At 48.8% G+C, this 18,362-nt stretch overlaps 1 protein-coding gene and 1 pseudogene across 3 annotated transcripts in view; one reads left to right on the top strand and one right to left on the bottom strand.

Annotated features, from left to right (window-relative positions):
• Positions 1 to 2,191: 2,191 nt before the first annotated feature.
• The window catches only part of MROH7 (maestro heat like repeat family member 7), a 48,839-nt gene continuing 32,668 nt past the window's right edge, over positions 2,192 to 18,362 (bottom strand). For 2 of the 3 annotated variants that reach the window (XM_039883187.1, XM_039883191.1), the window contains 9 exons: positions 14,907 to 15,044; positions 12,673 to 12,787; positions 9,520 to 9,660; positions 8,747 to 8,926; positions 7,990 to 8,145; positions 7,616 to 7,738; positions 4,534 to 4,636; positions 3,035 to 3,097; positions 2,192 to 2,517 (listed from right to left, as the gene is read on the bottom strand). In XM_039883187.1, coding sequence (XP_039739121.1) covers positions 2,273 to 2,517; positions 3,035 to 3,097; positions 4,534 to 4,636; positions 7,616 to 7,738; positions 7,990 to 8,145; positions 8,747 to 8,926; positions 9,520 to 9,660; positions 12,673 to 12,787; positions 14,907 to 15,044 — 1,264 coding nt within the window. In that variant the 3' untranslated portion in view covers positions 2,192 to 2,272. The remainder of the gene's footprint in view (positions 2,518 to 3,034; positions 3,098 to 4,533; positions 4,637 to 7,615; positions 7,739 to 7,989; positions 8,146 to 8,746; positions 8,927 to 9,519; positions 9,661 to 12,672; positions 12,788 to 14,906; positions 15,045 to 18,362) is intronic. The other variant, XM_039883179.1, reaches the window with a different exon arrangement.
• On the top strand, positions 14,347 to 14,465 carry LOC120581402 (uncharacterized; annotated as a pseudogene).

The raw sequence follows: 18,362 nt of genomic DNA, 5'->3' as shown, positions 1-18,362 counted from the left end.
GAAGACGATGCTTGTGAACATTCTTGGCAATGGAAAAGGTTATACCCCCTTTTCCTACTTTCTCTTTGGACCAGGATCCTGAAAGCCTTGGCCTACCATTTATTGGAGAATGATTATGTGGTCTACTTTATGGGATCCTAGGTGCTCCTCAAGCTTATGTCTCTTCCCACTCTACACACTCACCCAGGGAATCTCACCTTACCCTTATACACAAATGAACCCCAAAACTGTTTTATCTCAGATCCCACTGCTGAGCTCCTCCTCTGTACAGCCAGCCACCTGGTAGCTATCTCTACTAGCATGGCACGCAAGGCCCTCAAGCTCTCCACATCCAGACTGGACTCATCCCTTACCAAACCTGCTGCTGGTTTGAGAGATCACTCAGTGGGGGAACACTGCTGGCCCAGTCATCCACCCAGAGACCTGAGCACCATCCTCAGTGCCTTGCTATTCCTCCCCTTCCTCTACTAACCACTAGGTTCTGAAAATTTTTTTTCTTTAATCTCACACAGGTCTGGTCACCTTCTCCATCCCACACTGCAGCCCAGCACTGCCTCCGCTTCCCCTCTGAAGCCTCCAGCCAAGTCTCCTTACCTGTGTTCATATCCACACAACCCTCGGCCATTGCCTTTTTGTTCCATTAAGAGTAGGCTTTCTTCTGCTCCCTTTTTTATTTATTCCCCTTTATGTCCCAGTGCCCTCCTCCTTATGCCCTCCCACCACTCAGTGTGTTTTCATGTGCATTTTCCGTTTGTAAGTGTTCTTACAAAGTGCAACTTCTTTGGGGCATATGTTTTTAATAAACTTTTTTCACTCAGCTCTAGGTTTTATGTCCCATCTATGATGCTACATGTACCTCACTACCTCTAACTGCTGTGTGGAATGTCACGATGCTCATTTACTCCCTGAGGATGGATAGTCAGATGCCTCCCTCCTAGGCACCACAAGTAACACTGTGATAGACTTCCTCATACATCTCTCTTCATGGACCTGTGAAAAGATTTCCCTGAGATGTGTGCCCATGAGTAAAATTGCAAGGTCGTGGCTATACATAAACTTGGTATGTCTAAAAAGAGACAGATTCCTGTCCAGAATGTCTGCACCCATCTACCCTCCCACCAGCAGTGCCTGGGGGCTCCTGTATCCCTGTGAGCGGGGAGCTTTCTAAAGCAGCCATCTGCCCACATCATTCCCCTTTTTGCCTCTCCCCTCCTCACCATGTCTTCCCACTGTTCTCTGGATGGAGTCTCCCTCCTTAACACTCCCCTCCCACTGGGCTCTGTTGCACCTACCTATTGCCATTTGGGCCTTGGTCCCATGTACGCTGCTGTCCTCCATACACAGACACCATGCGGTCATCTTTCCAAACCCCCTGGAGGGGAATATGGTCTCTGAGAAGCCTTCTCTGAAGCCCCAGCCCCAAGCTGGCCTATATATCTCCTCTAAACTTCATAGCCCCCATGCTTCCTTTAATCACAGCACTGGCCTGCTGGGCTGTTGGTGTCTCTATATATCTCTGACATTTCCATTAGTACAAAGTTTCTCAACCCCAGCATTTTTGACAATTTGAGATACATAATTCTTCACTGTGGGAACTTTCCTGTGCATTGTAGGATATTTATCAGTATTGCTGACCTCTACCCACTGGATATCAATAGCATCTCCATCCCCAAGATGTAACAATCAAAAGTCCAATATTCCCTGGGTGTCAAAATCACCAACGGTGAGGAACCACTGTATCAGGGCCTGGAGCTGGGTCTTGTTCATGTCTGTTATCTTCAGTGAATGATGCCCAAATAAGTGGTGGCCAATCTCTAGGCAAAGACTCAAGGGTGGGACTCAGAGATCAGGGTTCTGGGATATGCATCATGTCACGGGGTAAGAGGAGTCTCTTTTTTTAACTCTCCCAAAAGCCACCTGAATCATCATCTCTGTTTGTTCTTATAGTCTTCCTGTGAGGGAGAGGAAACTGAGACATCCAGCAGACTTACTCTGTGGCCTGGAGCAAGCCACTTTACCTCTCTGAGCCTCAGCTTCCCACTTATAAAATGTGGACAAACAGCCTATGTGAGTCGTAAATGTCACCTGAGTCAACAATGAAAGCCATGCTCCTCTCACAGATTTGTCGCACAGAGCTATGACTGCTCCAGACCCCAGGGCATCTTCCACGAGGACATAAATACTCAGGGGAGAGAGGTAAGCCACATGGCATTTATGATGAGCATGGCTGGGGCTGTGGCCTCCCCTGGGGAGGGCTGGGGGCTCAGGGACATCACTGCTTCAAGGACATCTTCCAGGACCCCAGTGCCTGCATGATCCAGGAACGCTGCTGGTGGGAAGTGGGCAGGTTCTCACAGCTTGGGCTCCAGCGGTGGGTGGTGGCCGGGTTGCATACCCATGTGTTCCCGTGCGGCAGCCGCCAGGAGTTCCTCCAGCAGCTGTCCAGGATGTTGTCCTGGGCCTGGGCTGCGCAGATGCACACTGATGCTTCTGGGTCATGTCTCAAGTTTTCCAGAGCTGAGTCATGAGGTGGAGAGAGGCCACTTGTTAAGACCAGGTCCCCACATAGGTCTCACACCTCAACCTTTTTTTCTCACTTCCATGCCTTGGCTTAGGCACCTCCTAGCTCTTCAAATTAATCATACCTTCTAAAGCCTGAAGCAAAACCTGCTTCCTCCAGGAGGCCTTCTTAAATCGCCCCAGCCTACTTTCATGCTCCTATCAGCTTCCCCATTTTTCTAAATTAATCTGACCCCCTTAAGAGTCTGCACCACTTGCCTTGCACTAAATGCTTTTTTTGGTCTGGTTTTCTGATCCTGGTTTCCTATACTGTAAGCTCCCCTAGAGTGGGCTATGTTCTGTGTCTTGGTGACCCCACGGTATCCACCATGTACCTGCTTGGACAAAGACTAGCACAACTGGATCGAGTCGAGAACCCTTGCCTTTGGACCCCTGCCCTTCCTTATAACCCACTGTGAGCCTACTCATCTTCTCACTGGCCCCTGCAACCTCACCAACACAGGGCACAACTTACCGGCTTTAACTTCATTTAGACGATCTTCAGTCATTATGCCGTCCATGCAGGGGACCAGGGACCCTTGAGCATAATCCGAGAGGTGAGCACACCCACCTCCTGACGCCGACCACAGTCCCATTCCACCCTTGGACCAGACCTCCTCAGAGAAACCCTCCTCATCCTCTTCCAGTCTCATAAATGAGGACACAAAAAGAGAACTTCATTTTGACCCTATGATAGATCTCCCAAGAGGGGCACTGGGAGAGGGGACAGGTCCAGCAGGCAGGGATGGCACCAGGACAGGGGCCATATGGATATATGCATTTTTCTAGAGAAAGTGTTTATAACTTTCTTCAGAGCCTCACAAAAGATCAGTAACCCACAGAGATTGGAATCACTGCACCATGCTGGGGGCTCTCTACAGGCAGAGGCAGGCACTGCTCTGCTTTGTTTCCCCAGCACAGGCCCTGGCACAGAGGAGACTCCCAGAGTGTTAAACACTGACATTTTTAGAAATGACTAATTTGGAAAAAAACTGAGAGAAATCAGCACCTGGGAAACAATGTCACTCCATGTTAGAAGTGGCCTCTGAGCAGGACCCCATATTCTGAGGACTCCCCGCAGTCGTGAGCATGGCTTCTCTGTCCCCACACTGATCATGCTAATAGCCACCCCAGACCCATACCCATCAGCATCACCACCTGAAGGGGGCTTTGTTTCTCTAGTCTAAGCACAGTGCCTGACACAGAGTAGATGCATGTATGACTGGATGGATGAACTATTGCAGGTGAGTTGAGGAAAGGCACTAAAGGAAACACCGCTTTACAAAGTTGGGGGAGGGGGCTGGGAACGCCATCCTCTCCAATCCTCTTTGCAGCAGGGTCTCCTGGTCCTTGGGGCAGTTATTCGGGAGTGGAGAGGGGAGCAGCTGGGAGGAGACATACCCAGCATGTCATCAGAAGGGTCTCGTGGGGGATTCTGGGTGAGGGGAAATCTGCTATTTGTTTTTTTCCCCACAGAGGCAGAGGTTGGGATGGTGGGAAATTGAAGAATGAGAGTAACATCGAGTGAGCACCTAGATGTGCCAGGCTTCGCATTTTTAAAAAATATTCTCATCCAGTCTGTGAAACAATACTTGGTCCCATCTCACAGACTGAGGCTCTGAAAAGAGATCATGGAGCTGAGATTCTTCTTCACTTTTCCACTATGCCAATTGGCCCTCCTGCCATAGTGAATGGCAGATTCCTGCTAGGCCTGGACCCGGCTGTACTCCAGCAGGAAACAGCACTTCTGCTGATCCAGTATCCATCCTGTGACCTACTTCCCAAGCAGTCATCCTAGAAGAGGGAAGACCTTTCTAATTTGAACCATGACTGTCTCCTGGCCAAGCCTCAAACCCAAGGGGAAGCATCCACCCAGGTGCCGAAAGGGCTGGCAGCTTCCTTCCAAGGGGAGGAAGCAAATTGGAGCATGTGCAAAGCCCCAGCAGCAGGACAAGTCGTGCCAGGGCAGGTTACCTATGAACATGACTGAGAACTTCCGGAGGGAGGCCCGGGAATTCTTGGCATACTCCAGGCTCTGGCTGAGGAATGTGAAGGCGCTGTCTTGGTGGGTGTTCACCTGGGACAAAGAGAACCTCTGAGAGTGCTGGGCCCTCAGAGGGACTAATTACCCTTCTACCCGTCATGTAGCTAAGAATGGTGACCCTGTCATGCAGCCAAGCCCTGGCCCTTGTCTCCTAAACTTCTCTGCTACCCATCTTGGCCTCGGCCTGAGCCCCCAGAGGCCAGGCCTCATTTTCTCTTAGTCGATTACAAGAATCGCTTCAGTGGTCTCCTGCCTTGGATATCTCCTCTTCCAATCCACCCTCTGCTGCAGCTGGAAGGAAAATTATAAAATGCAAGTCCAGCCAGAGGTGAGAATGGACATGGCATGTGAGGGACATGATCCATAAAGAGACAGGTCTGACCAGGGTGAATGATTCAACTTGCAGAGCAGTTTGAAATAAACTGGAGAATTAGGAGGGTCTTAAAAGCTCCTAAAAGTCAGACAGAAATAAGGCTTAGATATGCATTAGAAAATAGGAAGCCAGCATTCATTCTTGATAGGATGATGTCAAAGCAATATTTGGGATAAAATAGTCTGGCAGTGGTGTTCGGGATGAGTTCAAGCAAGTAGGGAGCAGGCATCCTGCTAAGAGGTTGTTGAGGGAGATAAAGAGAAATCTCATTTGATCATTCTTCTGTTGACAATCTGCACATCAGGGAGTACACTTCTGGGCCTGGCATGCAAAGCCTTCATGATCATGTTCCTTCTCAGCCTCCACTTCCACCACTGCCTCCGCCTGCCATGCACACTATACACCAACCTCAGGATACGGCCCAGCTCACTCCAGATCTGTGCCTGGTACAAGTGATTACTCCTGATTGCAGTGCCCTTCCCTCTCTTCTTTACCTGATGAATGCCCTCTCATCTCTTGAGGCTCAGCTCAAAAGCCACCTCCTCCTTGAAATCTGCCACAACCCTCAGGTGGAGCTGATCCCACTACCCTTGATATTTCTGCAGCATCTTGCACAGCCTTTGTCATGGCACCTATGACATCATACTATAATTAAATGTGCCTGTCTCCTCCACTGGATCTGGAGCTTCCCCAGGAGAGGGGCCATCTCACTCAGCCCAGAGTTCTCAGCACCCTGGACAAGGCTTGGCATGGTACAGGTGCCCAGCAAGTGTTGGATGAATGAATGAATGAATGAACAAATGAATGAATAGATTACTACCCCTTATTAAAGCTAAGGCTAGAAGTTGACCTTCACATGAGCAAAGCTGTTGACGCCTAGAGAGCAAAGAAGAAACTTAGAATCCAGAGGGGTGTAACACAGAGGTCACAAGCTGTCAGCCCACAGTACACAAGTGGCAGGCCAAGCAGTGACCAGCACAGTGTTTTAAACAAGCTAAATGAATTGCTAATTAATGTCTTATAAAAACCTGGGTTTCTAGCTTTTTTTGTGAAACCAGTGGACCTGGCAAGAGTAGCTACACAGTGAGCTGGAGTGCTCCACTTATGCTTTCAGAAGGAACTGAGCCCTCCAGCTTGCCACAAGCACTACCACCGCCATGTCACTCATGATCATTATCTGCCCAGTCACTGGTCACTATAGGTATTTGAATAATACCCTGACCAAGCACCTTCTCCAGGCCTTTTTCTCTGTATATAAAATGATGGTAACAATATTTGGCGCTGGATTGTGAAGATTTTAAGCATTTTTGATAATGGTGGTGCTGAACCCTTTTCTCAATCCTAGTAACAAGTTTACTTTGTATGTTTTTATTAGATTGGTGTGGGGGATGCCATGCTCTGCCCAGATCTCCCTTTGTATATGAAAATTTATTCTCCCAGCTATAGAGATTGCCTTGGCTGAACAGAACTGCTTACCCAAGGTCATCCCTTCCCAGAGTCACTGGCATCCAGTGACAAATAGACACAGGGGTGTGAAGACCTGACCCCTGGCTCCAGTTTGGGGAATTTCACATAGTGTTTGCTGAGAGCTGTTGTAAAACTACACTATAACCTGACTTCTCCCTCTTCCACTCCTGCTCCCTGCCCTCCCTGCTAATCTCTGTCTCGGAGGCCCTGGAGAACCCAGTGCATGACAACAGGGAAAGTAGATGGGACTAGATGGCAAAGCTTCCCAAATGGTATGCAGAGAACTGGGCTGTGTCCTGCAGTGCAGCATTTCACCATGTGTTTGTGGCTCGCTCCTACCTCAGGATGTTCTCAGGTGTTACCTAGAAAGGAGGTTCTATGGTCAAATAAGTTTGGGAAACCATAAATTAAACACCCATGAAACATTTCCTCGGCACAAAACATCTCAGAGCCTTTACTAAGCTGATGGCATTGCAAATCTCCAAGAGGAAGGTGACGATGAAGCATTTCCCAAACTTATTTGTCTTACAACTCCTTTTCTCCCCTGTGGGGTATATCTCATAAGGACTGGTGTCACAGACAATACACCTGGGAATTACTGTTGTAGAAAAGGGAGCCAATGAAGCCCTTCAAGATGTGTGTTTTAACCAGATCACTCTAGTGACCTGGGTGGGGAATAAAGATGAGATTAAAGGCTGAGAGACTCACTAGATGGCTGGACTCATGATCCAGGTGAAAGACATCCAAGACCTGAACTAAAGGCAATGGCAGTGGGCGTGGGGAGGGAGAAACAGAATCAGAGATATTTAGGATATTTAAGATAGATCCAATGTGGAAGGATGAAGGAGTCTAGGACGATTCTGGATTCAGCTTTGGGGATCTAGAGGGACAGAGCAGAATTGAAATGGGAAGTCCATCAGTTCAGAAGAGACATGCTGAGCTTGCCGTGCACATTATTCAGGTGGGGGAGGTGTCAGCAGACCACTAGAGTGGGAGCACTAGGAGTGAAGAGAGGCGAGAAGTCAGAGACGGGGATGAACATTCAGAAGCCAACAACTTGTGAGTGGTCATGGAATTGCCAGTCAAGATGTAAAAAGAAGAAAAAGAAAAGGAAAGAATTGCCCACCTCCAACATACTCATAAGGGACCACTGTAGTCTTGGAAGCACTCACAAGGTACTTGCAAATTTTGGCCACCGTCCGCTGCTGGTTGTCCCAGGGCTTCCGGCTATAAGCTCTTTTTGGCAATTCCCAAGCCATGAAGCAGGAACAGCGGAACAGGGTCTTCACACAGATCTGGGGACCAATAGGAAGAGAATACCAGAGCTGAGGAATTCCAGGACAGCCAGGACATGTTCCAGAAAAAATGTTACGTGAAACAGGATTTTAGAAAACCAATTCCTATTTGAAATGTACAAGTGAAGTCAACTGTTTTGAGGAGGATTCCTGACATGGGTGCCTTTGGAAACCAGATTCCCCAAGACGGATTGTTAGTGATTCTGGATCAGGGAGGCAGCCTGTAGGGCCCGGTGCCGGCGCACACTTACCCGGCCCACCTTAGCGTTGCTCTCTTGCATGGTCAGCAGCAGAGGCACCAGGGTGTTGATCAGCTGTTCCTCCATGGCCTGGGTGCGGGGTGACCGCAGCTTCTGGACCACCTTGCCATACAGGTTGACACAGGAGGAGCGCACGTCCTCCCGTGACTGGGAAAGACCGGAAGGCTCAAGCATGCTCCCACCTCCGAGAGGCTCCTTGGGCCTCTGCTCCCCCACGTGGAGGCATCACTGCCTTCCCTCCATGCATTCTGAAGGGCCTCCCAGCCACAGAAGATAAAGAGTCAGGGAACAGTGGAGGCCACCTGGTGAGGCTGATCTGGGGCTGGCATCCCCCTCACTGGAGCCTGGGTCCAGGGATCCACCCACTCTTCCCAGCCAGGGCTCTAGCGCACCTAAAAGGTGCCTTAGTGCCAATAGCAAAATGCTCCCCGCTGCCAGGACAAAAATGTGCCCCCTGTAGGTGAACCAATGGCAATGAGGCAAATCTCTAGGGAGATATGATTACAAAAGAGCTCCCTCTGTGAGAACCAATTAGAAAAGGAACTTTCTCTGTGCCAACCAATTACAAAAAGACACAGATGAGTTGGAGCAAGGTGCTACGGCCCTGGGCTGACTCGGCCCTGCCCAGGCCCCAATGGGCCGTGGGAGCTATTGCAGCCCCCAGAGTAGTAAACACCTGCCCTCCATATGCTCACCCCCGACCCTTCTCACTCCCCGCCCCCACCCGCACCCCAGTAGGGTTCCTTACATCACAGAAGTGTGGCAGCAGGACCTGCAGCATCTCTACATAGACTGAACTGTCAGTTAGTTTCCGGTCCTGCCCCTTGAAGATGGTCTTGAGGTTGCGGCCTGCCTCCATCACTAGCAGCCCATCCACGCTCTTCAGGCCCTTCACCATGGAAGGCAGAAGGGCTTGCACCTTGGCAGTCTATGGGGCAGGAGCATTTGGGATGGGGGCTCCTACCTGGACTAACATGGTGAAGCAAGTCCCACCTCCAAGCCTTTGCTTATGTCTATCCACCTGCCCGGAATGCCCTCACTCAAGCTCTTGCTTTCCCCAAAGCTCACTTTGACATCACCGACTCCTTCCTGGCCTGGATACCTGAGACCCTTTGCTGTCTACTCTCTTCCTTGTATTGTTAATTAGCTTTGTGTCCTGTCCCTTCATCCTGCTCTATATATCATAAGCTGCAACAGGGATTGGTAGGAAAAACAGAGCCCTTCTTAAAATGCTAAGGATGCCTCAATAATCCTGGCCTTGATTTCCTAATCTGTAAAACAGGAATAATTACCATCTCCAGCTCATCTTATACACATTGCCTTTAAAGGTCGTTGTGGAAAATCTGGATTAGAAACTATTTCTAAAAGAATAAAATATGTAGGGAATTATTAAGGGATATCAATTTTACAGATGAGGCAACTGGGGCAGGGGCAGAAATGGGCTCTGATTCCAGCCACCAGCATCTGATGATGGCCAGCTCCATCCTTCCTCCAGCCCAAGGCCAGGATGACTAGGCTCACCTTCTCAGTCCTGCGGGCCAGGATGACCAGACCTCGGATGCACAGGACCTTCATGATGGGGTCGCGGTGGTTCAGGCCTTCTGCCATTCTCCCCAGAGAGTATTCCTCGGGGATCCGCCGCACCTGCTCCATCTGGAGGAGCTGGGAGAGTAACAGTGAGTACCCCCTGGGCCGAAGGGTCAGCCCCCGACCCATCTCCCCACGCACTGATAATGCACACTAGACGACTAGGGGCTGAGTGTGGGTTGGGGCATGAATGACTGGTGTCTGGTCAGCGCTGTCCAATATGAGCCACATGAATTAGTTTAAATTTTACTTTTTTAAAAAGTAAAAAGAAATAGGTAAAATTAATTTTAATAACACATCTTATTTAACCCAGTATATCCAAAAATTATCATTTTAACATGTAATCAATATAAAAATTATTGGTATATTTTTACACTTAAAAATTTTTTGAACCAAGTCTAAAACCTGGTGTGAATTTTATATTTACAATACATTTCAATTCAGATTGCTGCATTCCAAGGGCCAACTAGGTCCCATGTGGCTGGTGTATTAGCCAGTGCAGTTAGTGATAGCCAGTGGCTCCTCTGTCTCCACCCAGTGTTCAGTGGTGGCAGCCCCGGGCCCTGTCTTCTCTGCCCACTCTCCTCAATGAGCTCCCCACTTTCAAGATTTTAACTGCTGTCCCTAAGTGAATAAATTCCAAGTCTGTCTCCGACTCAGCCTCTCTGTCCAGAATTCCCAACTTGGAAAAACAGTAGTTCACCGGACATCTCTGCCTGATGTCCATCAGCACCTCATGGCAGAGCTGAACTTGTCACTCTCTAGCTCAGAGTCCCCATGTCCCCCACTGCTTTCCTCTACTTTTAGAGCCGAAGAGCTAGTAGAGCTCGTCAGCTCTACTTGCTCTGGGTCCTCATTCACACCTGCCCACCCTCTGCCTACACTCTTACTATCAATTGGCTTCTAACCAAGCTGCCCATTGTTCATGAAATGACTCAGGCTGTTTTGTTCCTTTGGCTTGGGTGGGATGCCCTCCTGCCAGGGCGTCCACCTCCGCCCTAGCCCTTCCTCACCTTGCATGGCTCCATCCAAAACTCAGACCTCCGCGAAGCTATGATTGACAGTGCCCCCAGGATTCATCTAAGCTGACAGCCCCTTTCTCTGGGCCCCTGGAAGCTCTGGACATGGAGACCTTAGTGCCCTGATCTGCTTATGCATCTGCCTCTCCATCTCACGGGAGGTTTCCTTAAGGACACATGTTAGTGTTTCTCATTGGGTCCTCGTTATCTAATGCAAGCTCTCGTATGGAGTATGTGCTTAGGGAACACTGTTGCACAAAACATGAAGTCCGGTTCCTTTCATCCTTAGAATTGTCCTTCCTCCTGTGTCCCCATTGCAGGGTTTGCACCACTAGCCACCATCCCACACTATCCCAGTCCCAAACCAGACATCACTCTCGTCTCCTTCCTCTCCCTCACAGCCCTCCCCACCCACCACAGCCATGGATGGGTCTTCAGTTCCTGCCTGGTCGTCCTCAGAATCATTTCTCCCTTCCGTTCCCATGTCCATACCCTACATCTACTGTGACTATTAAGACCATGTATCTGTATGATAGGAAGAGAGAGCTGGTAAGAGAGAAGAGGAAAGGTAGGGCCCTTCCCACAGCTTGCCTTCCACCCAGTGGATACTTTGGCCTGCTCTGCACCAGGTTCTGGGCTGGGCACTATCAACACAGAAAATGATAATGATAATAACAGTAATAGCAACAGAGCTAACTCACAGAGACCGCTTCCTATGTGCTGGTGCTGTTCTGAGTGCTTTATAGACCTCACTGAATCCTCATCAAAACCCTAACAGATGGGCAATTCATTATCCCCATATTACAGATGATGACACTGAGGCATAGGCAGGTTCACACAGCTCCTTTGAGAAGTTTACCTATCATTGAGAGAAGCAAGTATACACAAGACAATGACAGCATAGCCAGGGTAGCCAGGGAGGGACATCGGAGCTACAGAGAAGCACTACAGTAAACATGATGGGCCTGACTCTGGCCCTGAGCAGGCCACCTCTTCTAGGGAGTGGGAGAAGTACTGAACCCTTGCTCTAGCGAGGAAGAGCCACTGCTCAGGCTTCCAAGGGAGCTCTGGGAAAGGTTAAGTCTAGAGTCCTTCACCTGTAGTGGACATGGGAGCATCATCCCTGATATCTAGCAAGGTCCAACCTCCACCACCTCCCCAAAGAACCCATGTGGCAGCCACTAGCAGACTAAGAGAGAAGCACCTCTCCTACAAGGCTGACTGGGATAGAGGAGAGGCAGTCAGATAGACCTGGTCTGAATCTCTCTGGACTCCTTGAGCTGTGTGACCTTGAAAAATGCCCCTTATCTTAGCTAAACTTGAGCATTACAAGTCCTTCTTTGCAGTGCTGCTGTGCAGATTAGTTGGATAACTAACATATGAAAGATGTCAGCACAGTGTTTGGCACATAGTAGGCCCTCGAGAAATGGTACTTTCCCTTTTCTCACCGGGGACATGTGAGAAATTAGTAGTAGAACCCAGGACTCCTGACCCCAAGATCCAGGCTCGTCCTCCTGGAGGTAGCATGTTCTGCTGGTGCCTGCAGAGCCAGGCAAAGTGTTTAGATGTCGTTTAGATGTCACTTTTTCCAGGAAGCCCTCTCTGATGCTCCCCACTACCTCAAGTCTTCTATTCTCCCACCACAGCCCAGGTGGGCTGCCCCCATCACAGCACACGCCACTCTATGGTACCCCATGTTATAACTGGGGTATTCTCCGTCTCCTCTCTTACACCAAGAGTTCATTGAGGGCAGGGTGGAGTCAAATTTATATTTGTTTCTCCAATTGGTACCTGGCACATAGCGGTGCCCAGCAAAGGATGGTGGTTGCCTAGGGCACTAGTGGAGTCTGGGAAGAATGGAATGTAGTGAAGGGGTGGAGAGAGAAGGGTGGGAGGAGGGAAGGTCTTCATAGTCAAGAGAAATCAAGCTCATGATAGACTGTAAATTGTTAAGTACTATTTGCAAAGGAAAAAAAGACTAGAAATGTGAACTGAAGCCTATGCTCAGGGGAAGGCCTGGGAGCAGCCCCCCACCTCCCATTCCCATAACCCAGTGCCCAGCCTGTACCTCCACGAAGAAGGCAGTGGCAGTGATCTTGTGCTTCTCGTCACCTCGCTCCAGGAGTGGGATGAGCAGGTAGAGAATGCGGCACAGCTCCTGGCAGGAGTAGTGCACCATGGCCCTAGGGATGGAGACAGGGGAGCAGTCCCTTAAGACTCTCTGGCCCCAGGGAGACCCGCTAGGTGGGAGTCTGGCCGTGACACTCAAAATTCTGGACAAGGCAAAGACACCTGGGTTCCCCGTTCCCACCGTTTCTCATCTGGACAGGATCTCAGAGGCCATCTAGTTTAACCGCTCTGTTTTACAGATGGGGAAACTAAGACTTAGAGTAGGAAAGTGACTTGTTCGACAACACAGGGTGAATCGGTAAGAGAAATTGGCTTCAGACCCTTCACTGCACGGGACCACTTCAAGAGGAAGGGACAGGAAGGAGAGAATGTGAGGACCCCTCACTAAGCACCAGGCAGCAGCCAGATGCTTTCATGTTGTTAACGCATTTGATCCTCACCACCAAGCTTTGGGGACAATTATCGTTACTATCCTTGTTTTCATAGATGAAGAGACAGAGGCTTGAAGTATGACCTGCCCAGATTCACAGAGGTGGAAAAAAGGCAGCGCTGGAGCCCCAACCCAAGGCTCCCCACTCCAGCTGCCTCATTCATTGTATTAAGTTAGTGGTTCTCAAAGTGTGGCCTGCAGATCAGCAGAATCAGCAACCCTAGGAGTTCACCAGAAATTCACATTCTCAGGCCCTCATCCCAGACCGACTGAATCAGAAACTCTGGGAGTGGGGCCCAGCAATCATGTTTTAGCAAGCCCTGTAGATGAGTCTGATGCTCACTCAAGTCTGAGGACCACTGCACTATGTTCCATTCATCAGTGAATCCCAGAAAGTGTGGCAGCCGTGCACGGAGTGGAGTAAAACAGCATGGGTTCAAGTCCTGGCCCCACCATTAGCTGTCTGACTTTGGGCAAGTCACTTAACTTCTCCAGTCCTCAGTTTCCTCATAGATAACACTGGGATAATAATAGTGCTATTTCATCAGTCATGATGAGAATTAAATGGAATAATCCACATATGTACAGCTCTTTGCATGGTGCCTAGAGCATAGTAAATGCTCGATAAATGTGCTTGTATCCTGAGACCCCCAGAGAGGACACCATCCTGGGCACTCAGGTGCAGGGCTAAGAAGCAGGCTAGTCCTACAGGAGTCACATCAATGAAATCAAGGCGTCCCCTCCCGACCTCCTGAGAGGCTGTGTGTGGTTTCAGGGAAGAGCCCTGGTCTGGGTCAGCAAGTCGTTTCTTAGCTTTGCCACCTCCTGGCTGTGTGACCTTTGGTACATAACTGTCCCTCTCTGGACCTTGGCATGCTCCTCTACATCAGTAATCCCTGCCCCACCAGTCAGCATAATGATAGTAAAACTATGTTGAGCTCTTACTGTATGCCAGGGGCTGTTTCAAGCACTTTATTTAATCCTCACCTCAAATCTCAGAGGTGGGTCCTGTTCTTATTTCCATACTCCTAAAAGGAAAACTGAGACACAGAGAGGGAAGTAACTTGCCCTGGGTCACACAGCTGGAAATGGAGAGCTGGGGTTCAGACTCCAAAGCCACACTCTGAACTACTCAGCCATCCCACATTTCTGTATTAGTGTGGGAACTAAACTCATAATGTGGTCTACGGCCATGCCACCCTGAACAAGCCTGATCCCGTCTGATCTCGAAAGCTAAGCAGGGTCGGGCCTGGTTAGTACTTGGATGGGAGACCACCTAGGAAGGCCAGGTATTGTAGGCATAAAAAATAAAAAATAAGGGATTGGAAGCGGACAAGGTCCTTGCAATCTGTGAGGTCAACTAAGAGTTTCCTTCACCTAAAAATAAATAAATAAATAAATAGATAGATAAATAGATAGATAAATAAGTAAAAATAAACTCATAATGTGGCGAGAAAAGGGGCATAGTAAAAAAATCTACGTGCTCTGCAGTTGCCAGGTACTATGGTAACCACAGTTTGCTTCTGTAGAGTGTGTTGTACCATCTTTCACATCTGTATTGTCTACTCACTGAGGTAGACAACACTCTGCTGGTTTTAGAGAAGAGGTGATGGACTAATAGGAGGGTCTTGCCTAGAGACAGATGCGAACCCAAGTCTGCCTGAAGATGCCGAGGTCTCTCCCCTCCCTCTGAACCCTGCCTGGGGAGGTAGTGGGGCGGGAGTGGTGGTGCCAGGCCTCACCTTGCCAGCAAGGACACTCCGCGATGGTGGTTCTCCGCCTGCCCCATGAGCTCCCAGCCACCCTGTTCCTCCAGAAAGGCGGCCTCGTATGAGCAGCCCATCTTCAGCAGCAAGGTTTTCACCACTTTGACCATCCAACTGCCAAGACAAGGGGGCTAAAACCTCATGTCGCCCGGCCCCTGGAAGGCAAGACCCCGGCCTCTCCTGCTATCGGCTCCCATCTGGCTAATCTTCTCTTCACTGTGTTAATTGTTGGATAGTGGTATTCAGCGTATCTACAAAAAGTGGCTTTTTACAATTCACTTTAAAAATAAGAGAGTAAACAGAAACAAAATTTCCCTCCCTTTGGAGTTGGTGCTTTACTCTCCCTTTTCCTTTGAGCCTCTTTACTGAAGGGAGAGATTAGAGCTGGGCCTCCCAGCCTCCTGCGTACAGCCTCGCTCTTGCCCTCTACCCCCATCAAGTCCATGGCTGGGCAGCGCTCTGCAGGACAGTCCTCTGTGCTCATTAGGACACAGTCTCCTGTCCAACCTTGGGTCCTTCATCTGCTCAGGACACTTAAGGAGTGATTCTCAAATCTAGATGCACAGCAAAAGTCCCCAGGGAGCTTGTACAACTGCCAGACTCACCAGGCTGGGACCTCAGCCTCCGTGCTTTTGAAGTGCCTGGCTGAGCTTGAGAAGCCTTGCTGTGAGGGAGGAGGAAGGGAGCACTGCCATGGATTGCCATCCTACTGTGTGCCGGGTACAGCACTGGGTGTTCCCAGGTATATATGTATGCATATGTGTATGTGTGTACATGTATATGTATAGTGTGTATATGTATATATGTATATGTATATATGTTTGCATATGTATATGTGTGTATATGTATATGTATAGATGTGTATATGTGTATATGTATATGTATAGTGTGTATATGTATATATGTATATATGTTTGTATATGCATATGTATGTATATGTATATGTGTGTATATGTATATATATAGTGTGTATGCATATACATATACACATACATAAAATAAAAACTGACAATGTGTGGAATAAGGTTTACATTTAAACAAAATTTTCCAGAAACCTAAACTCTTTCTTTAAGAGTTTATGACGCAGTTATATGGACATACCTCAGAGATACCGGGAACTAGTGGTTCTTGTGATTCAAGACAAAGCATCAAAGCATTTTGGAACTCAGTAATGTTCAGGAATTTGCTCTTAATTGTCATGTTTTTGGTTTTGTAATGAATATTAATCTAATGTGAAAATTCGATCTCCTGAGCCATACAACCTTAGTGTTGATTCTTTGTAACATGTGCTGCCAATGACAGCTCCCTACCGGCAGTGCCTCCAGGGTTTGAAGTTAAACACACACACACACACACACACACACACACACACACACACACACACACACACAGAAAAGAGGGTGGCAGGCTCTAGGTATTGTCCACCCTAAGAGACTGGGCCTCACCCTACCCACCTCTCCCATCCCTCTACCTTCCTTTGCCTCTGAAACTTCAAGCACTGGCTGAATAGCTAAGCTGTAATTTATATGTTTTCATTTGAAGAAGGAAGGTTATAACCTCCACTTTAAGCATTAGCACCTTTAACTAAAACAGAATGAGCCGCATGCTCTCCGCTATGACTTGACCACCCTCCCCTGTTCCTGTGTCCAGGGGCAGTTGATCACCTTCTCACTGACTGGGTTGGGGACAGCATTGAGCTCAGGATTCAGGAGTTCCACAGAGAACAACCTGACTTAGAGGTTTCACAGTCACAGCTTTTACCCAGACCCCCAGTCCTCAACTGTGCAGCCAACAAGGAATGTAGACTTAGGTCAAATCTTCTGAACACAGAGCTGCACCTTTAATAGTTTGTCTCCTCCGCTGTTCCACCATTTCCTCAATCAGGCTCCAAAGTTTAACAAAAATGACCCTCCGCATATCCCTTCCTCCTCACCTCACTCCCAAAGATGCACCTGTAAAAGCCCAAACAAGGACCTTTCTGCTCTGCAAAAGACACCATTGGGAGGAAGCTGCAGGGGCTGGTGGGAGGTCTTCTTTGGATCCCCAAACACCCTCTCTGCAAGCTTCACCTTCCTGAATGTCCTCAGCTTTTTCCATCGAAGCAGAATGGGAGTTGCCTGTCCCTGCCCTGAGATGGGGAAACAAGGGTCAAATACTGCTTCAAAGCCTGAGGCTGCTGTAGGGCACAGAAGCTAGACTTCACGGGACGTGCTGTCAGGCTGTATCTGTGGTGTCTAGTCTAGCAGGACTCTGCACCTCTCTCTTCAAACCCAAGTTGGCATAACAGGGGCTGATGTCCATGCCTTTCACCTGCACCCATCTCTCCTCACAGGAGGGTGTGACGATTTCTGTGCACTTGGCGGCTTCCTTAAGTTTTCCCATTCCACCACCAGAGTCTGGAGCACTGAGGACCCACTCGGGTTCTGTACCTGAGTGTCTTAGTTTCTTGTGGCTGCTGTAACAAATTACCACATACTTGGTGGCTTAAAACAATTGAAATTTGTCCTTTCACAGTTCTGGACACCAGAAGTCCAAAATCCAGGTGTCAACGAGGCCACGCTCCCTCCGAAGGTCTAGGGGAGTATCCTCTTCCAGCTTCTGGTGGCTCCTGGCATTCCTTGGCTTGTAGCTGCATCATTCCAATCTCTGCCTCTCTTCACTTGTCCTTCCCTCCCTGTGTGTGTCTTTCTCTTCTTCTAAGGACACTTGTCATTGAATTTAGGGCCTACCTGCTTAATCAGGATGATCTCATTTCAAGATACTTAATTATATCTCAAAAGACTCTTTTTCCAAATAAGGTCATAGGTTCCAGGCAGACATAATTTTGGGGGCCACCATTCAGCCCACTACTCCCAAGTACCACCTCATGTCTTTTCTGGTCCCCTTTAGCATAGCGTTTGCCTGCCTCTGCTTTTTCTGCTTTTTCTGTCCCAGGCTACTTCCTGTAAACAAGAGGTGAGGATGGACACTCAGTCTTTCTTCCAGCTCCCTTGTGCGGGGACTCAGCTGAGTGAAGCTCTCCAATCCTTCATCACCAACAGCTGAGAATTTTTCCATCACGTGTTCCTCCTCCCCCTCCTCCAGTGCTCCCTCCACTTTTCTCTGGTTTTGTTTTCCCCAGAACCCACCAGCTTTCTGAGTCAGGGGTGACACTCTCAGGGTAGCACCTACGAGTGCCAAGGAAATCAGAATTGGTGCCACAGCCTTGGCATCGGTGTGGCATGCTGTGATACGATCCTATTTGGTCCTTACAACACACCTGTGGGATAGGAATCGCTTACCCCATTTCATAGGCAAGAGAACCAAGTTGCCAATAGATTAAATTAGCTTACCCAAAGTACAAAGCTCTAAGTGATGGAACCAGGACACAATCCAAGGTGTTCTGACTTTAAGTCCAGTTATACAACTGCTTGTCCTCTGCCCCTCATAACG

The sequence above is a fragment of the Pteropus medius genome, unplaced genomic scaffold, assembly GCF_902729225.1.
Source record: "Pteropus medius unplaced genomic scaffold, Ma_sr-lr_union100, whole genome shotgun sequence".
Taxonomy (NCBI): Eukaryota; Metazoa; Chordata; class Mammalia; order Chiroptera; family Pteropodidae; genus Pteropus; species Pteropus medius.
Note: the sequence above shows the minus strand (reverse complement) of the source record. Positions and strands in the feature narration are given on the sequence as shown.